This window comes from Mandrillus leucophaeus, unplaced genomic scaffold (assembly GCF_000951045.1).
Source record: "Mandrillus leucophaeus isolate KB7577 unplaced genomic scaffold, Mleu.le_1.0 Scaffold892, whole genome shotgun sequence".
NCBI lineage: Eukaryota > Metazoa > Chordata > Mammalia > Primates > Cercopithecidae > Mandrillus > Mandrillus leucophaeus.
The window spans coordinates 817966-839636 of record NW_012109719.1 but is presented as its reverse complement, the minus strand read 5'-3'; the positions used below and the strand labels follow the sequence as shown (position 1 = coordinate 839636).

General features: G+C 36.5%; 1 protein-coding gene across 2 annotated transcripts in view; it reads left to right on the top strand.

Annotated features, from left to right (window-relative positions):
* Positions 1-21671, top strand: part of GYS2 (glycogen synthase 2 (liver)) — a 58855-nt gene that overhangs the window by 22603 nt on the left and 14581 nt on the right. For both annotated transcript variants that reach the window (XM_011969474.1, XM_011969472.1), the window contains 8 exons: positions 99-281; positions 6002-6146; positions 11533-11650; positions 11832-11952; positions 14302-14408; positions 15087-15146; positions 15625-15703; positions 16481-16594. In XM_011969474.1, coding sequence (XP_011824864.1) covers positions 99-281; positions 6002-6146; positions 11533-11650; positions 11832-11952; positions 14302-14408; positions 15087-15146; positions 15625-15703; positions 16481-16594 — 927 coding nt within the window. The remainder of the gene's footprint in view (positions 1-98; positions 282-6001; positions 6147-11532; positions 11651-11831; positions 11953-14301; positions 14409-15086; positions 15147-15624; positions 15704-16480; positions 16595-21671) is intronic.

Sequence of the window (21671 nt, the reverse complement as noted above, 5' to 3'; positions counted from 1 at the left end):
TATTTTATAGACACCATAACTCCACTTATAATGTGGACTATGATCACAATCAAGCTTCATCAACAACTTTTCTGAATGCTTTTTTTTTTCTAATGTAGGTGACAGATCACGCAGATGATAAACATGTCGTTGCCCAATTCCATGAATGGCAGGCTGGAATTGGACTGATCCTTTCTCGAGCCAGGAAACTTCCTATTGCCACAATATTTACAACCCACGCTACACTACTCGGGAGGTATCTCTGTGCAGCAAATATTGATTTCTACAACCATCTTGATAAGGTAAATATTCCTTCCTCCTTCCTTCTTACTCACCCTTCTTTCAGATTGCTGAAGCTGAAAGATAAGTATTGATCTGTACATTTCATCTGCCAACCAGATGGCAGAAATGCCCTTTTAGCTAATCAATATTCATGACAAAGCTTCCCTTGGGTTGACAGACAGCTCATATAGCTCAACTTTGTTCAGAGTACACTAGAGTATAGAGGTGAGAGGCCTGATTTCTGTCCCGCTGTGGAACAATAGTTCCAGAGGGATATGGTAGGAGTAAAGACATGATGTCGGCCCAGGATTGGGCCCTCGTTCTAGCCAAAGGCTATGGAGGTGCTGTGAACACCCTGGATCCACACACAGCTCTGAGTGGCAGGTAGAGAACTGGGATTTGAGACATACAAACTTGCACTGTGAGACTTACTTCCTCTATTTCTTCTATCCTCCAGGTAAACAATTGATTAAAAGCCACATTATAGGTTGATAGGTTCAATTTTTCCTGTAACTTCACAATGCACAGGGGTATTTTTGTGGGATCAAGTAAAACAGAAGTTATTGCACACAGGGATATGGGTCCTTGGTGAACAACAAGTTATTTTTGCTAATCTTAGCAGATTACCTGATTCTATCACCTGCCAAAGTCATTCAGTTTTGATTTATTTCTTCTATTTTTTATATGTCAATTTAGATTCATGAAAGTATGTATTTTATATCATCATGTTAATAATATTAACAAAGCATTTGAGGAATATAAATTCAGAAGTTTTGCAGATATGGTATCTGTATTATCAAATCTATTTAGCACTCTAGGGTTCGGTTTCATTATCAGGAAAATTAGGAAGTTAGAAAGTTGATTTTTAAAACTTTCCCAGCTTAAAGAGTTCTAGGATTCTATAAAACAGAATGTGTATGTGTGTGTGATACATAAATAATACTCAGATAACGCTACTGAAAAGTTATACTACTGTCTCAAAGACAGAGCGCAAGAAAGCTCTTTCTGAAAAACTTTTAACATCTGTAAAGCAATGAGTGGTCCTGATGAGTCCTTCCCTATGAAAAGGTCAGCCTAATCTAAAGGTCAAACTAGAAACATAAGCTGTACATTTAAAGTAAAGTCACCAAGGATTTCAGAAAGCTTGGGGAAATAGGAGGTTCTTAGCGGCACATAGTAATGGTGGACTAATAAGGGCAAACCAGTCATCTGTGCTAAGCTGATAAGATGAACAAGCATGCTTCCTGGAGAGGAGTGCACTTTGACTTCAGTGAAAGAGAAAATATCAGAGTGGCAGATTGAGTATTTCACTTCAGAATTAATTTTTTTTTTTTTGAGACGGAGTCTGGCTCTGTCACCCAGGCTGGAGTGCGGTGGCCGGATCTCAGCTCACTGCAAGCTCCGCCTCCCGGGTTTACACCATTCTCCTGCCTCAGCCTCCCGAGTAGCTGGGACTACAGGCGCCCGCCACCTCGCCCGGCTAGTTTGGCTAGTTTTTGTATTTTTCAGTAGAGACGGGGTTTCACTGGGTTAGCCAGGATGGTCTCAATTTCCTGACCTCCTGATCCGCCCGTCTCGGCCTCCCAAAGTGCTGGGATTACAGGCTTGAGCCACCGCGCCCGGCCCACTTTGGAATTCTTGAATCTTATATAGTAATAAATAATTTTAAAAGCTACTAATAATATACATAGGATATTCTTATTTGGTTTTAAGGAAGAAACACATTATAGTATATGGTTATATGTTACAACTTTACCCTTTTGAGGAAAGGGCCGTATTTATCCCACTTCCTTCAGATATAATCATATATCTCCCTAGTTTAAAGCCCCTCACTGGTTGAGATACTTAAGTTTAGTCAGACTCCTGCCCATCTTTCCAGTAAAATGTTCTATATAGCAAAATGACTAGTAGACCACAAGCAGTCAACAACTAGCTTTTGGGTTAAGTTCATAATCATTTGTCACAACAGAAGCCCCCATGCTCACACTAAGTTTAGAATTTGAGTGACACATAAGAATACCAAATCATATACGTGAAAGGTTTTTAAAAATTCAGTATGGGAATAAGTCATAGTTTAATCTTTGATGCAGGAACCAGAATCAGTTTCAGTAAATTCTGACTCAGACAAATAAAAATAGGGTAAGTATGAGAACAAGAATAAGATAATTAAACTTTTGTGAAATCAGAAAGATTAGAGCTACTTTCCTCAAATTACTGCTAACTGAAAACAATTCTTGTTAGAAGCCAATTACAAAAACTCTAATGCTGGTTTAAGTTTTTAGTAAAATTCATTATTTAAAATAACATTTTAACCATTTTCAGCCAGCATATGAAATTTCTGAGAACCTCTAAGAATATGTATCCAAACTCATTTATTATTACTATTTTTTGAGACAGAGTCTCACTCTCGCCCAGGCTGGAGTGCAGTGGCGCGGTCTCGGCTCACTGCAAGCTCCGCCTCCCGGGTTCAAGCCATTCTCCTGCCTCAGCCTCCCAAGTAGCTGGGAATACAGGCGCCCGCCACCACGCCCAGCTGATTTTTTGTATTTTTAGTAGGGACGGGGTTTCACCATGTTAGCCAGGATGGTCTCGATCTCCTGACCTCATGATCCGCCCGCCTGGGCCTCCCAAAGTGCTGGGATTACAGGCGTGAGCCACCATGCTCGGCCTCCAAACTCATTTTTTAAAGTCCAGTCATTGATCAATTATCCCCTCGACTCTAATGGCTACATAATAAATGCTTTTTTATTCCCTAAAGCCTTTAGTTTTCTTACGGTTTTGTTGTTGTTGTTTTGTTTGTTTGTTTTTTGAGACGGAGTCTTGCTCTGTTGCAAGGCTGAAGTGCAGTGATGCGATCTTGGCTCACTGCAACCTCCTCCTCCCGGGTTCAAGCAATTCCCCTGCCTCAACCTCCTGAATAGCTGGGACTACAGGCACCTGCCACCACGCCTGGCTAATTTTTGTGTTTTTTGTAGAGACGTGGTTTCACCATGTTGGCCAGGATGGTCTTGATCTCCTGACCGCCTCCCAAAGTGCTGGGATTACAGGCGTGAGCCACCATGCCTGGCCTTTTTTTTTTTTTTTTCTTAATTGTAATGGAATTTCCTAGATGGAAATCTGAGGACAATGCCATTTGGGATTGGAAAATGGGAAAGGAAGCCATGGACAATTATTTGGTGGATTTAAACTCTTTCTTCTGATCAAGTTTTGAGCTAGTCAGCTTCAATTATAGGGTTACCCACTGTGTCACTGGACTGTGTTTTATTGATTAATATGTACTTTTACCCATTTTTTGTTTTTCTATACACATTATCCAGAATTCAATAAAAAATTATGAGATATATTAAAATGCAAGAAAGTAAAAACCCATTGTCAAAAAGACCAGGTCCAGATATGTCCTATGTTGGAATTATTGTACAGAGATTTTAAGATACAATCATAAAGAGTGGACAACATGTGTAAATGGATAGGGTTTCTGTAAAGCCACAGGTGTGGCCACGCTTACTACAGACCTAAAAGATAAGGGTGCCCCATGGGAGGAGGGAAAGGCAGAAGCATGCACACCTGCCTGACTTCCCCAAGGCCTCTCACGGGGTTTCCAGGCTCCTGCTATCCTGCCACTGTATTTGTGCATACTCAGCCTGCTCATTTAGAAAATCTATCTTTCCATCTCTAAATGTCCAAATGTTAAATGCTGTCTTATCTGTGACATGTGATTCTCTACAACAATAATAATAATTAATAAGAACAATGGCTAAATGTACTGAGCACTTTCCATATTCCAGGCACTTTTCTAAACATTTGACATTTGTTATCTCATTTGAAATTCACAAAATACTCAACGGGATAGAAAACATTCTTTACTTCTTTCCAGAGTTATTTTTCTTAAACATCAACTCTGTCTTTACCACACCTCTAAACAAACACGTTCAGAGTGGCTTTTCTTGTTTATAGGACAAAGGCAAAATTCCTAAGCTCATCTTTAGGGATTTCAGTGATCTGGCCCTATTGTATCTGACCAGCCTCTGTCTCTTACATTCTACATCCAATGCTACAGTCACATCAGATGTGCTGCTATTTTCTGCACATACCATAGCATTTTCTATACTTGTTCTTTAGGGCGGCTAGCATTTCAGCTAAAAATAACTTTCCCAGAATTAAACTTTCATGTCGTGGTCCAAATGCCATTTTATTCATCCAACCAGTTTGGAAATACAAAGATGAGTAAGTCTTCGTCTTTGCACTTGAAAGTCTTACATTTGTAAGGTTGATGCTGACTACACTTATTGCGTAGTATGAGATACTTTTGCCTACCTTCAGCCAGAGTGAATCAGTGCTGCTCTGATCCTGTAACTTATTCAGACACATAGTCATTTCATTTCTACCTGTTTTTTTAACCCATTTTCCATTAATTTATAAGTTTCTTAAAGGTAATAGATACACATAAATTGCTCACAAAAGTTGATTAAATGAGAGATTTGGTTTCATGAATTAGACCGGATACATAGAGCTTTTAAGAAAACTTCTGCTAATCCAAGCATGTCATAAACAACCTGATTCAAACATTTTCAGAGAGATGATTCCAAATATTACAGTCATGAAAGAATGTTCTAGAAGTTTTCTTGTTCTAATTATGAGATTCCTCTAATGGGTCTCTTTTCAGTATTTTTCTCTCTATGATGCCATAATTATTGGGACTAACTTGTTGATAGAGTTGAAGTCTAAATGATATATAAACAGATGAATACAAGATTGTATTCATTCATCAGTCAGGCTGATTAGGGATCAAATTAGGGTTCTACTAAGATTCTTAATAGCAATGTGACCTTCGGCAAGTTTCTTGACCTCTAAAAGTTTCAATTTCCTTCTCCATAAAATGAAGACAAAATATGTGTCTCAGTAGTTTACAAAGACTAAATATGTCATTGTGCTTAGTGGAGTGCCTGACACTAGTGCTGAAGAGCTACTAACAATCTCCATTATGAAAAGCACCCTACTTACATAATGTCAGAAACTTTACATATTCTTTTTGTCTTAGACACTACTAGTTTCATATGCAGCTATGTGAAACATTACATTCAGTAACTAAGTGCAATGGCAAAAGCCCACAACAGTTGCCGATTATTTAAGTGATTGTTGGGAATTTGACTTTTTTAAAGTTAAACTACCTGGAAGTATAGATAATTGCATAATCTAGCACAATATCTAACTAGAGTAACTATACACTCTTTGCAATTATAAAGGGGAAGATCTATAACCAAGGAAAAGCATTTGTCTTTCTCTTTCTCAGGTTCTCTTCCAGTGAATTAAGCATTACAATAATTATTCTTATTTTCAATGTCAAGTTTAATGTCAACTTTGTTTCACTGTTTATGGGAAAATACACAAGACTTTGGAGAAAGGCATTAGCTCAGTATTCCAAGATGTAGAATAAGTAAAAGTGTAATTAAAATGTCAAAAATTCAAGAATTCTATGTGATTACAGCAAGGTAGAAGCATCATTTACTTAGGGAGTTAAATAGCAGTTTGGAAGGAGAAATGGAGTAAACAATGTCTTTTAAAGTGTAAGTTCTTGTGTGTGTTGTAGTAATGGGTTTAATTCAACCTTTTATTACTTTTGTGTGGTCATAAAATTTTACATAGCCTTGAGGAAAGCCAATTGGTGAAATGTGTGATTTTGTTTTGCTTGTGTAGAAGGGCTAGTGTTAGCAAATGTGTGTTTTATTTTTGTTTCTAACAGTTTAACATAGACAAAGAGGCTGGGGAAAGGCAGATTTACCACCGGTACTGCATGGAGCGAGCCTCCGTTCATTGCGCTCATGTGTTCACCACGGTTTCTGAAATAACAGCAATAGAGGCCGAACACATGCTGAAGAGAAAGCCTGGTAATTATTATCCCTGGATCACCTATCTTTCAGTTCCAAATGACGTTAGACTATAAGGATTTTGTTTTTCCATCGTGAAGTTTGAAGAAAAATTGCATCCAGTTGCCACGCAGCTCTTTAAGTGTATTTTAATTCTCAATTTCAGTAGGTTTGCGGGGAAACCAACACAAAGCTATATCTGGAACATGGCTAAGTGTTCAATCTGTGCTTGTTGAATAAATGAACTATGCTTGAAGTAACCTCGGTATGACCTGGATTGTCATAATGACTTGGTATGTGTAAGGAAGCTCAGTTGACTCTTGCCTTTTAAGAAAATGAAAGCCAAGAAAATAGAAATTTGTGTGAGACTATCCCAGTCCTACGTCTTGTAACGTTGCCTCATTGGTGCTGTGTTGGTAGAAACATTTTGTTTTACCTATCCCCAAATTCCTTGCAAATTTTTCTAGGAACTATCTACAGACCCAACCAGAGCTTGCAATGTGAAGAACTCATGCTCATAAGACACAGCCCTGTCATCCGGCCACAGCTGATTGGCCCCAAAGAAGACATCTGACATAAGCTGGGCCAATCAGAATGCTCCCATTCAAACGAATCTCTGAATGCACTGCCATATGATAGAATGCCAGCTTTGAGCTATTGGTAGTGTTTATTTTTCTATTCCGTTGCACTGGATGCAAAGAGATTAAACTACACTGAATTGCTATGAGAAGCAAAAACAGACTGAGAGAACTCTAGGTTCTCCACAGTGATTTCGACCACTTTTTTTTTTTTTTTTTTTTTTTTTTGAGATGGAGTCTCGCTCTGTCACCCAGGCTGGAGTGCAGTGGCCCGATCTCGGCTCACTGCAACTTCCGCCTCCCGGGTTCAAGCAATTCTCTGCCTCAGCCTGCCGAGTACCTGGGATTACAGGCGCCTGCTACCACGCCCGGCTAATTTTTGTATTTTTAATGGAGACAGAATTTCACTCTCTTGGCCAGGCTGGTCTTGAACTTTTGACCTCGTGATCCAACCGCCTCGGCCTCCCAAAGTGCTGGGATTACAGGCGTGAGCTACCGCGCCCGGCTAATTTCAACCACTTTTAAAAATCATTCCTAAGGCTCAGCTAAATCTTTGCCGTGAGACACTCCGGCATCCTACTAATAAATTCCTTGTTATTATACTTGAGCCAGCATTAGTAGGTTTATATTGCTTGCAACCAAACCATCCTAATTAATATATCCTCCTTGCTTAATTCCTATGGTCTTGTCTCTAGTTGTCCTTCTTTCAGATAGCAGAATGTGTAGAGGAGGTATTTCAAGGTGCTAGATTAAAACAAACAAATAAAAAAATAAAAAGATAGAACGAGAACCCAACTAATTTGAATACTGCAGCATTAAGAACCTATGGTAGCATTTTTCTTTCCAAGGATTCTCTTGGATTCACTTGGATTCTTACTCCCATTCTTCTTTAGGGAGTTTATTCCATCAATATGCTTATTTCTCTCCTGGATATTCCTTCTTCCTATCTACAGTATCTTTTTCTGAGCTCACAGAAATACTTTCTTTGTTTTTGCCTATTCTAAAATGAAAATTTCTCTTGAGGTTGCTACCCTGCCAAATGTCATACCATCTCCTCCTTTCTCCTGCTGCCAAATATCTTGTAAGAGTAAACCATAATTGCTAGGTTCACTTACTCATTAGCCCGTGGGACTCTGGCTTCCAACCTCCAACTCTGGCCTAAAATTGCTTTTCCAAAAATCATCAAATTCAGGGTCATCTAATGTTTTTTATATTTCTTTATATTCTCTAGCATTTAAAGGTGGTGAACATCTGTTTCCATTCTTTTTCATGACACTGCACATTCTAGTTTCTTTCCACTATAATCTTTTCTGGTGCTTCTAATCGTTTTTCTACTTTCTTTTACTTTTCAAAGTGGACATTCTCCAAGATTGTATTCTGGGTCCTGCTTTCTCTATACACTATTTTCTTAAATTTTTGTTTTCTTAAGAATATAGCTACAGAGTAGTGGTCAAAGCATGAGCTTTTTGCCAAACTGCCTGTATTCAGTATAAAAAATGATTTTATGTTGAGTATACGTTACTAGCTGTGTGACATTATAAAAGTTGCTTAAGCTCTCTGTGTCTTATCTGCATAATGTGGATAATAATCCTTTCTCTTATCTAGAATTGTTGCAATGATTCGAAGAGTTGACATATGGACAAAACTCAGCTCAGTGCCTGGTCCATTGTAAAGATTTAGAAAATATCAACAATTACTATTTTGTGCGGATCACTGTCTAGATTTTCCCCAAGTTCTCATCTATTACTGAGTGCCCACAAACTAGCTTTACCTGGAAGTTCTACCAGAAACTGTAAACACTGCAATCTGGTCTTCTTCAGACTTGCAGTAGAATCATGTGGTGGCTCTGATGGAAATTGTGAAATCTCTGAACATTTTGTGGCTCAGGAAGGTCAATGGACTTTCAGTAGATCAGTAAACATATAAACCCTCCCTAGAGCATTCTGAAAAAAAAAAAGGATCACATAGAGTAACTATGACTTTGTATTCCTTGGTTTTTCTTGAAGTCCTCCCCGATTAAAAGTTTAACTAGAGCCATTACTTTTAATGCTGAGGGCACAACTACAGAGCAAGAGACAAATTAACTAGGTTAAAAACATGCATGGGACCAGATATTTTTCAAAATATCACTATATAATCATTGGCAAAAGCTTATATTTACTACTGTATCATTATGCTTTTGCCATAAATTTGACTCAAAATAATTTAAGATGTTGAAAAGGTGGTATTTTCTTTAAAATATTGGAGGGAAGGCAGTATTATAAATTTACTAATTACAGATACAAAACTGAATACAACGTTTGCCTTAAATATCCTGTGTTGCTTTAAAAAATTTGTCATTTTCCCTTTAATATAATCATTAATAGTGTTGCAATTATTGATTTTTAAGCACGTGCTAATACCTTAATATGAACTCTAGGTAATACCATCTTTTAGTCAATGCTTTTCCTTTGTGTTGGCGTTGCCTAACATCAGAAATGTGGGTAACATTGACATTGTCTTCTACTTGGGAACAATAGCAAGAAATTAGTGACCAATGTTGCTTCCAGGGAAAGATCTCTTTTCCAGAGAAAACCTATTCATATTCTATTATATGAATTAATTAATTTTAACTAATCAAACTAATTTAACTAATTTAACATCATTTCTTAGTTATTTTACTACATTTTACTATGATTTTAGGTTATTTTTATATAATGGTGCAGTAATACCATTATATGTTACTGCACCATTATATAAAAATAACCTAAAACCTATAACCTATATAATGGTGCATTAACATCCATATATATATTTCATGGATGGAAATACTATAATGGTGTTACTGCACTTTTCTTCCCAACTCTGCACTTACATTGGTAGCTTGAAATCAGTCATGATGGGAATATTTACACCTTGGAGAAAGGGAAATACTAAAATTATCTCTCTCTTTCTCTTTTTCTCTCTTTTTCCTGGAGTACTTTTTGTTAAATTTTACCAGCATATGACTGCACATAGGCCTGTGCATATGAGATTATTCTGTTATTAATATGGATATTAGAAGACCTCCTTGGCCTAACTCTTTAGGCTAATAAACAGACAATTTCAGGACACAGATCTTTTTTTATAATTGTTTGCAAAACAATTTAGAAAACTGCTGAGGATTACAATCCATAATAAGCTGGTATCCACATACATTCTTGCCTTCTATAGCTTTTTGTATGGTACAGTTGTATGACACCACTGTGTCAAAAGGGCAGAGACTCCTGAGCCAGGCTGCTTTGGTTCTAAATCCAGCCTCTGTTACTTTGCACTCACTTGACATTGACCAAATGACTTAATATTCTGTAGGCCGGTTTCTTCATTTGTAAAATGGGGACAGTGAAAACAACTTACCTCATAGGGATTTTAAAAAATTATTACATGTCAAATGTAATAGGGCCTGGCACAAAATGAGCTCTACGTAATTGCTATAGAAAGATAAATACATTTTAAGATGTAATTGTCATACTATATGAATCACATTATATAGTTCATTTAGGAATTACATGAAAGCTTTCACTGGAAACCTTTGCTACTTAAAATTGATTCTACGGTGGCCATGTATGTAAAAGAGTATAACAAATGTCAGATTACTTAACAAAAACTCATAAAAATCAGTAAGTTTTTATTTTCCACAAAAAATGACCAAAAAGCCTGGATTGATTTTGTGGAACCATATCAAGAAAATAGGCAGTTAACTGTAAAAGATTTTTTTTTTTCTTTTGAGATGGAATCTTGCTCTTTCACCCAGGCTGAAGTGCAGTGGCACGATCTCGGCTCACTGTAACCTTTGCCTCCTGGGTTGAAGCGATTCATCTGCCTCAGCCCCTCCAGTAGCTGGGACTACAAGTGCCTGCCACCACGCCTGGCTAATTTTTGTATTTTTAGTAGAGATGGGGTTTCACCATGTTGGCCAGGCTGGAAAAGATTCTTAAAATTACAAAAATCTTCAGAGCCCTGTGCTAAATTTTTTTTAACATAGCTTCTTTTTTCTTGCTTTTGCTTTTATGCTACTAAATGTGATAACCCATGTATTCAACTCAGTAGGTAGTTTCCATCATATGCTATGAGTGGTCCCTCTGTTTCTTGTCACAGACCACTATTTGGAAAACCAAGAATGTCTTCCTGCCTGAGCAACAGAATCTCCTGGGAAGAATGAATCAGTTGTGTTAGAAATAAGAAATAGAGATAAGAATAGAAATTAGAAGTAAGAGGCTGCCTTTTCCAATTTTCCAAATGTACAAAAGGTGTCCCATACACGTGTGGAAAACAAGATGGCAGGAGGCAGTTTAGTGCAGGGTTAAGGAAACACTATGTGGAGGCAGACTGCATGGATTCTGCTTCGACTTACCAGCCGTGTGTTCTTGGACAGGGTCTTTGAACAACTCTGTGCCTGAGTTTCCACCTCTGAAAATGCAGATAAGAGTACCCATTCCTTTGGTTTGTTGAAGAGATTGAGTTACACTGTAAGCCTTTAAAGCAAAACCTGGTGCACATTAAGTAATCAATAAATGAATACTATAATATCAATTATTATTGCTATTGATTAACCTGTTTCATTGTACCAGTCCCTCATTGTTATTTTGGTCAGGCATTTCTGATTTCCTATTTCAATCAATAGACAAAATTTGTTGTGAATTTTTATGAACTTTTTATGAACTGGAAGTTTTATAAATTTTACTTTTTATGGTAGTCAGAAAGTAGAATGTTAATAAACATCTAGCTTTATAGTTTTAAAGATACTTATTTCTACAATGTACCCTCTTTGAAAAGAGAATTTTAATAATAATTTTGTTTTACTTTTCTAGATGTAGTTACTCCAAATGGCTTGAATGTTAAGAAATTTTCAGCAGTGCATGAGTTTCAAAATCTACATGCCATGTACAAGGCCAGAATCCAAGATTTTGTTCGAGGTCATTTCTATGGGTATGATTTTCTTTATTAAAGAAAAGAAGCATCAGATATGAGGGATCTTTGGTAGAGAGAAAACAGAATTGTAATAGTAAATGTTTATCTCTCCCAGCCCCCTTTGTACATTAACAGAATTCTTGTGTACATTTTGTTACTATTGCTGTATTTCATTTGAAACTGTTTTGTTTTGTTTTAGTCATCTGGACTTTGATCTTGAAAAGACTTTGTTCCTTTTCATTGCTGGGAGGTATGAGTTTTCAAACAAAGGAGCTGACATCTTCCTAGAATCCTTATCCAGGCTAAATTTCCTGCTGAGGGTAAGAAAGCTTTAGGACATGATATAACACCCTTGTAGGGAGAACTTTCTTCTGTGGGAAGTGAAGAATAGTTTTCAAGAGAATAAATTATAGTAGTATTCCAAAAATGGCTTCAGCCTTTCAGTTTACATATTGGAGTTGCCACAGTGTTGACTTGTATATTTGTCTATAATGTTGTCTTTTTTTTTTTTTTAGGAGAAGCTTAAGCTTATCCCATTATATATGCTATATTTTAAGAAGTCATTGTAACATCCCTTTTACCTCACATGAGTTTGTAATCAATTGAAAAATTAGTATAGAGAAATCAAGTGATGGAGAGCAAAATATTAATTTTCAAAAAATCATTGAAGACTATAATGGAAGATGTGACTTATGCACATGGCAGTAGGCATCCTAATACTGAACCTTGTTATTACTCTTAGCCATTTAATCATAGGAAGCTCTGACCATCACTCTCCTCCCCCAACTGAAGCATGTGCCACATAGCTGGCAGTCAAACCAGACATCTCTAACTCTCTATAGAACAGGGCAGACACACACACACTTGGTTCACTCACCTCCCCAGCCACATCTCCTTCCTGCGACTGAGAGTCTTAAACTGTTGAACTAGTGGATGTCACACCACATGAAAGCATGAAGGAGGAAAAAGAAGGTTCTTACTCCCAACAATGTGAAATCATTTTTTCACTCAGAAAGGTGGGATACAAAGTGGGTTCTCAACTAACTGGGCAATACAATATGCATAAATAGAAGCAACTATAAAAAAAATGGTACCATGTCATAGGTATTGATGGGAGCTATTGGTTTATATTCCAATTCCAATCCCAATCACATAAAAATACAGAATAAGTAATAGGAAAATATTCACAGGAGAGGAGTGTAGAATTTCAATTTTAGTGAGATAATGAGAAAATCTAAACTTTCCTGAGTTTTCTACTACACTCGAGTTAAATTTTTATCTCTTGGACATAAATTTTTTGCTTTAGAGCAGACATTATACCAAATATGCTAAAAAAAATTTACTAAAGTCACATTAATAAGCAAGCAATTCATTAATAAAGTCCAACTCTGCAAAATAGAACTGAAGGCTAAAAAGATTATTCTTAAATAATCTTACTTCATATTTTCCTAGTATATATTCATTCAACAAGCTTTATAATGGACTCACAACTACATCAAATGTGCAGAGTCTTTAGGGACATTATTAATAAATGTATTTATATCATTATTAAATATTCACTTTATTTATAGATTTGAAGAAAAGACTGATTACCATTACACTAGACATAAAACATAACTGCAATACTTGGAGAAGTTAAAAGAAGGAATTCTCTTTCCACATAGTACATTTATTCTTTGATAGCACATTGGCTGGTCCTAGGGTGAGTTTCCTATTGTATGCCTTTAGTAGCTTTCCCTAATAAAATGTCAGGCCCCAGATGGTAAAGTGCCCCACACTTTGGAGCTAGTCAGTCATTTCCAGAACACGTAAACCTTCTTAGAGGTGCATGATTTTAAGTGAGTTTATGCTTTCATTCTTACAGCTTCTTAACAAATCATTTCCTTTTGAGAGATGCTAAGCCAGCAGTTTACATGTCAGCTTTGGCACTAACCTGTTGTAGGAACTCAGACAAAATATTTAACCTCTCATTCCTTTCTTTTGACATTGATAAAATGAGGAGAGAAATGCCTATTATACACGATTATTGGTAGTATATTTAAAGCACCCCAGCACAGTGCTCAGCATGTGCTTGTTTCTTTACTTTAGGGCTAAAACCCAAAATATAACATCATGAGAATCAAGACATTTAGAGAAAAATGTGAATAATCTATTTGTCATCAATCAACGTGAATAAGCAAAAAAATTTAAATATTATTTTAGCTTTTACCAAAGCTCAAATCTTCATTAAATTTCCAATCTGAAATTTTAAAGAATTAATTTTGATCTTGTAATATTAGCTCTCATTCATGCTATTTTTTTAACCACAGAAAAGCGCAGTGTTATCAATAGCAATTGTTATCTATTCTAGATTGTCAAAGGCGTGAAAATAATCTGTTTGAATTTTCAAACTGTTAATTGACAAATACTGATTGAAAGTCAATTTGTTCATTGACAAATACTGACTGAAAATTGAAAATTTAATTAAATGTTTAATTAAATGTTAATTTTAATTAAAATTTCTGAAAAAGTCTCAGGAAGGTGAATATAATTTGTCTGTGACTCATAATAACTATTCCTTTTATCTACTGGTATTTAAAACACTACTTTTCTATGTGTAAGTTCAATCTATCATACTTTTAAAAAATCTTTGATAGTTGACTCTGTTGTGTTTACTAATTCCTCATCAGATGCATAAAAGTGACGTCACAGTGGTGGTGTTTTTCATTATGCCTGCCAAGACAAATAATTTCAACGTGGAAACCCTGAAAGGACAAGCAGTGCGAAAACAACTGTGGTAATCTCACGTCCTGTGAATGTTCTCAAGCAATAAATGTAAAAAGATTTCTTTTAAGTGAATGATATCTCATGTATTGCCTTGAACTTTGTTTTTTCCTTTAAATTATTACAGACAGATAATACTTGACTCTCTTTTCATCGTGCTACTATTTTAGATTATTATAATGCTTATAACATTATAGGTGTTATACAAATTTTGGAATGAGCTACTATTGAAGGAACAAGGCCCTGTAGAAATCTTTAAAGATGAGTCAAACATTTTTTAGCTTTTTTGTGTGTGAAATTCTAAAAACATGTCAAGCAAAAAGCTTAGTAATATGACCCCCTCTATACTCATAGTTCAGATTCAACAATGATCAATGAATTCCCGTCTTGTTACATCTATGCATCTATCTACTCCCCCTCTCTGCTCTCTACCCTGTTCCGATCATCATGAAGCAAAAAAAAATTTAAGCACTTTGTGCTGGCCATGGTGTTCTGTTGCCTCAGCTCCGGAGATGTCAAGTTAAGCTGAATTGGCAAGTAGCAAAATAACAGAAGAGACTATAAAAAAGATACCTGTAATTTCAAAGAATGTAATATCAAAGAATGTCAACAAAACAATAGTATTATCATAACAAATAAAGATTAGACATTGTCATACTGTTTAAATGATAAATCTTTCTGTTTCAAACAGGGACATTGCACATTCTGTGAAGGAAAAATTTGGAAAAAAACTCTATGATGCATTATTAAGGTAGGTGCTTGAAATGCTTTGTACTTCAATCACTCAAGACTTCACGATTCAAACTTAACAATTTAGATATCATAACTTGTCAATTTTGTTCCAAATATAAAGGAATTAATCTTTGAAGGTGTGTTATGTCATGTGAACAGTGTTTTATCCTTCATTTGACAAAACTTGTAAACAGCTGTACAAATAGGAACACAGTTATATTTAGGCAAGTTCTAATTCAATGATGAACTCATTAAGGGTTGATATGTCAGTCTGAAGCTGAGGGAGACTTCATGAGATTTTAATTCAAAATATATATTGACAATGTGTATTAAATATGTACTTAAATATTAAGTCTATATGAACACATTTACTTAATAGAATAATCAACATTATTTATTAAAATACATGAAATGTATAATATATAATCTGATGCTTTGGAATCACTGAATTAGTGCTAGCTGTTTTTATTCTTGTTATTAACATTTTTTCCCTGCAGAGGAGAAATTCCTGACATGAACAATATTTTAGATCGAGATGATCTAACAATTATGAAAAGAGCCATCTTTTCAACTCAGGTAATAAGGAAAAAAGCACCTACCGTGTCCCATAGTCATAAAATTCTATCTAATCAGTATTTTAATTTATTGGAATGTGCTAATTTGGAACATTTTTAGAACTGAGGCTAAAAAAGACATTCTTACATAGTCACTTAAATGATTACTTTGGACATTTTTTCATTAGTGGTTTTAAGGACTCCTTTAAAAAATCTCATGAAATTTGTCTTTCCACTCACTTAGAAAATTATTTTTGAATCAATATATTCATTATAAAAATCATGTATAGTTTAGTAATTACAAAAAAGTCCTAAATATTTCCAAAACATAGAATTTGAGTCACATTAGAGAAAAGAGTATTTCTTAGTCGAGTGGAATTATTACAAAAGAGATAAAACAAATGTGTTAGACTTGCATCAAAATGCTTGTTATAATAGGGAAGAATCAGGTACTGGAGGACAGCCTTGCTGAAAGAAATCAGTAAAGTTCATCTTAAGTCAAGACTTCAGGACACCTTTATATTCCAAATGAGTCCTGGAAGCAGTCAGGAAGTCCAGGTCTCTCATATAGTAGCTGCAGGGGGAAAACAAAAGCTTCATGTGTTCATAGTATGCAAAGGAGATTTTTCAACCCATATCTTCCTTTGAAAGACACACAAGACTTAGTCATCATCATTAGTGCCGTCTCAAAAGACTGAAGGTGTGAAGGTTGGATGAAATGTCAATGACTTATTGTTGAAATTAGTCACCCTTATTAATTCTTTCTGCAACTGACATTTCCTTCCCTCTCATACTTCAGCGACAGTCATTGCCCCCAGTGACCACGCACAACATGATCGATGACTCCACCGACCCCATCCTCAGCACCATTAGACGGATCGGACTTTTCAACAACCGCACAGACAGAGTCAAGGTAGAACTAATTGTTTATGTGGGGAACTTTAAACTTACATAAAATATATTTTCTGAGAATTTATTAGGAGCTTTCCTTAGTTGTTTTTACATCTACAAGAAATATTTTAAGTATTTTAAAGGAAAAGTGGCTCCGTTTCTTGTCTCAGATAACTAAAGTATAATTAATATTTTCGTATAATTCTTGAAAATTGAAGCATATTCATAGCTTTGAGCTATAATTCTAGCATTTATTTCCACTGTACAATACTGCCAATAAGCATAAGGAAATTACTTTTTAATGATACCAATTATTCTAAGAATTATTTGAATGAAGGAATTGTTGATATTAACATGAATTGTGTTTGTTTCTTTCTAATAAAGTTCAGCTTAAGGGGATAATATGAGAAGCTTCCAGTTTCGGAGAATGTGGCTGATAATGTTTTTATATCATTTTCTATAGAGCAATTCATTCTTTTGGCTTGAGTTTCTACAATGACTAGGCACAATTTTACTTGCTGAGGACATTTATATGAATAAGACCTGGTTTCTGCCACTGTGGAGCTTAAACTATATGATATTTACTGAGGGCCTGCTGTATTCCAGGCATGGTTCTGGATATAGAAGACAAATATGAACATGCAAACAGATAATTGCTTACCTCTACTAAGCTCCATCCACTAATGTTCAAGATCAAATGGCCACAACAAATATTTTCAAATGACCCCAATTTCACCCCTTTCTTTCTTTCGTTTTTAGCAGGTGACCTAATTGAGAATTAAATGAATTATAAACACCTTCAGTGTCCTCCCAAGCTGGCCTCGAATATAGATTTTGACCATCCTTACATTTTTTCCTTCAGGTTCTTACAACTATTCTAAGATTTCAATACACACATTCTTAGGAAACTTGCCTTATCTTTTTACCTTCTGTTCTATTGTACATTTCATTGTTATCACTAGCTTCTTCTCTTGCTATCTATAAATATTTCTTATATTTCTCCATGTTAAAAAAGTCAGACAAATAAATTTGGCCTTCACCCTCTTTCCCTTTGATGTTTTTACAAAACCATGGGAGAAATGGTTGCATGTAGAAAATGTCATCCTTAGTGACTGTTGGATACTGGGAGTAAGAAAGAGGGAAAATTCAAGAATAATAGTCTCTTGGCTTCAGTATTTAACCAACGCTTCCTAAAAATCAAAACAAGTCTTTAGCAGAAACTGGTTTGAGGGTCATGTCATGAACTGAGTTTGGTTTCTGATGAATTGAGTTTGAGTTACATGTCAGATATACAACTTGAGATGTTTAATGGGCACTGAGAAAACATAGGCCTGGAGCTGATGAGGGCAACCTTGAAGGAGAGATATTGGTGCGTGGGCAGCAGTGGACATCATGGAATGATGACCCTGACACACTGAAAACCAGGTTGAGGGCCAGGACAGTGGTTCACACATATAATTCCAGCACTTTGGGAGGTTGAGGTAGGTAGATCGCTTGAGCCCAGGAATTCAAGACTAGCCTGGGCAACATGGTGAAACCCTGTCTCTACAAAAAAATGCAAAGAAATTAGCCAGGTGTGGTGATACATGCCTGTAGTACCAGCTACTAGGGAGGCATAAGTGGGAGGATTCCTTGAGCCCAGGAGGTAGAGGCTGCAATTGTGCCACTCCCCTCCAGCATGGGTGACAGAGTGAGACTCTGTCTCAAAAAAACACAAAATAAAAATAAAAAAGACTAGGTTGAATGAGTAGAGAAAAATGTCAGTCCAAGGAAACTTCAAGATTTAAGAGAAAATTAGAGGAAGAAAAGTGAGGGAAAGAAAGAGCAGAGAATAAAAAGAAAAATATTTCAGAAATTGAAGTAGGAGAAATTTTCTTAATTGTAGGAAGACTTCATGATACAGCATTAAGTAACACAAGCAGTTTATAAAAAGTTCCATCCTGTGGAACATTTATATCAAACATATCCATATGCACATAGATGGCCCTAGGCCATAGCATTGTTACTGAGATGCCAGGTTTTTGATCTGGGTCCCCTTGCTTGTGAGGCAGAAAGCCAGTTACTGAGAAAATGAGTACTGCCAGGGAAGAAGCCCTGTACGGGTGCTGCAGCCTAGGAGAATGAGAGATCAGCCTCATACTCATCTCCCCATCTGACTAAAATTGGGGAGTTTACATAAGCGGGGAAGGAACGTAAAAGAGGAATTAGGAAAGGATAAAGAAGCAATCAGGAGGAAGACGGGTCTGGCGTCTCATTGTCTGGATGTGGTGATCTGGTGAGCTTCTGTGCCTTACCTGAGGATCAGTTTCCTGAGGGAGGAACTCAGATGAGACAAATGTAAATTTCAAGTTTTAAGATCAGAAGTGGCGATTTCTATGTTTATTTAAAAACCCGTAAGTATTATTTCTATAGGACAATGGGGCCACTTTCATTGTAAGTTGTTTTTATTTTCTTATTTGCATTTCTGTATTTCTGAAATATCTGCACCTAGCACACCTCCTACAATCAGTGAGCTACATCCCTGGGAATGCAGGAATGTATCCATCAAGGTAAAAATAATACTAAGGGATAGAAATGATTTCTAAGAGATAGAAAAATCTATCCCTTAGACTTTTTAGTATTATATCCACAGAGACTTATACTTCATTGCAGAGGATGTCAGTACTGACTAGGCCTCATTCTCATATAGTTTAACCTAGGCTGGTCTCTCTCTGTCTCTCTCTGTCTCTCTCTCTCTCTCTCTCTCTCTCTCTGTCTCCTGGAAAGGAAATAATAGGGGCACGGAAAGCCTTTTATTTCCCTGTAGATTTCTATTTTTCTCAGAACCTTTTGTGTCACACTTTTTTCTAAATCTATATATCTTTTTCTGAGGATCTGTGTGCTGCCTGGCACATGTTACATACAATACATGCAGATAGAAGGGAAGGATGAAGGAAAGTGGGAAAAGGAGGGATGGGTCATGCAGCTGGCAATAGTTTATGCTTCCCTTGCTCTTGGGAAGACTGAGACTGGAAAGTTCCTTGAAATTGGAAGCTCTAAATGAAGAATGCCTTGCTGATCTGTGTTTTAAAAGTGTTTTGCCTCAGTGAAACAATTTTCCAGGAATGGAAAAATACCTTATTTCCTAAGCATACATAACACTTTCATACCTCTGTGTCCTTTCTGATGTTATCATCTCTTTCTGAAATACTCTTATCTGTCATTCTAACAATTCTTCTGGGCTCCAACCTAAAAGTCATTATTTCTTTGCCCCTTTCCCTAACACACATTCCTCTACTCCAGACGGGAATAGTTGTTTCTTTATCTGCATTCTCGAGAAGCTTTTATCTACTATAGTTATATGAGTTATTACAACAAATTGTATTTTTAAAAATGTTATGTGTTCATTTCTCTAGAAGAACTCAGTTATTTGAGGCAGCAATCATGTCTCATATGTATTGTCTCTGTTTAGGTTCTCTGAGAAGCAGTCGCCAAGGTGAGGTTAGATATGCAAAGGACTAATTAGAGGAAAGCCCTGTGAAGGACCAAGGGGTCGAAAGCAAGTGCAGGCAGGGAGATGCAGGGCTTGCAGGTCAATATACCCATGAAGAGAGAGCAGGAAGGAAGGATGATGTAGGAAGAGCCACAGACTGCAGCCCAGATTTAAAAATGCCTCAGTCTGTCCTTCCTCCCTCCCTCCCTCCCTTCCTTCCTTCCTTCCTTCCTTCCTTCCTTCCTTCCTTCCTTCCTTCCTTCCTTCCTTCTTTCCTTCCTAGAAAGGACAGTCAATGTATTTAATAAAAAACAAGAATTGATAAAAATTGGCTAATATACAAAAAATATACACACACAGCAGCGCTTGTGCCTCACACAGGGGAAATGTGGTGGTCCAAAACCACTCAACATGGCTTGTCAGTTAATGGAAGAAAGAAAGGAATACATACATACACATGTACACAGAAATATAGGAAAAATAGTTTTCAATAGTGCAGTCTACAGCTAACACAAATTCAGAACTATTTTACAGTGTTTCATTTCTTGATACAAAAGAAGCCTGTTTTATGTGTGTGTGTTTTGTGTGTGCATAAATTGGTTTACTGTTAACTTATTTTAAATATATTAGTGTTAATGTTACTACATACAACTTTTTCCTGTATTCAGCAACCTTTCCATTCTGTTTTACCTTTATATGTACCTCTCACTTACCAAAATAGTTTCAGATTGGCAGACAGATAGGTGTCTGATTCTATGAGCAACTGAATACAGATTCCTATTAATAGGGATAGGGATTCCCCAAACAAAAATTGCCCATTAAAGGCACCTGTTGGACAGAAATGACTTTACACTGGTACTCTTTCTGCCAGTCCTGTAAGTTAGGAGCAGCTGTTGCAATTGGTGCTGTCAGTCAAGATTCCTGGGGCTAAGATCTCCAGAAAGAAAGCTGAGCTGTATTTCCAGGGCTGGCAGATCTATAAAGAATGCAGCAGACTAAGTCCATGAAGACAATATTTAAATCCCTGACACTTACCAATTTTGTAAATTCACGAATCTGTCTGTACCTCAGTCTTCTCATCTGTGAATGGTGATAAAATAACCCCACACTCATAGAACTGTAAGGATTAAATTAGACATAGGCCAAGTGCAGTGGCTCCTGTCTATGATCCCAGTTACTCAGAAGGCTGAGGTGGGGGGGGGATCACTTGAGGCCAGGAGTTCGAGGGTGCAATGAACTATGAATGTGCCACTGCACTCTAGCCTGAGCGACAGAGTGGGACCCCATCTCAAAAATAATTCATAAATAGGTACTTCATTTAACAGCTTGACACATAGTCAATACATAATAAGTATTCACTTCTTTTAGTTCTTAGCCCAGTATCTGACACATGATGGGAACTCATTATTTTTAGAAGAGAGATGTGAATAGAGTTTGGTGAGAGTTGAAAAAAGTGGATTTATCTTCTCCTGCAGGATTTGGTAAGACGTTTTATAAAAGAGATGACAGGTTAACTAGATCTTGATTAATGATCAGGAATTCATCATGTAAATAACAGGAAAGAGGACTCACCAGGCAGAGAAAAAAAAGTAGAGGAGAAGGCACAGAGATATCAAAGCACGTGACT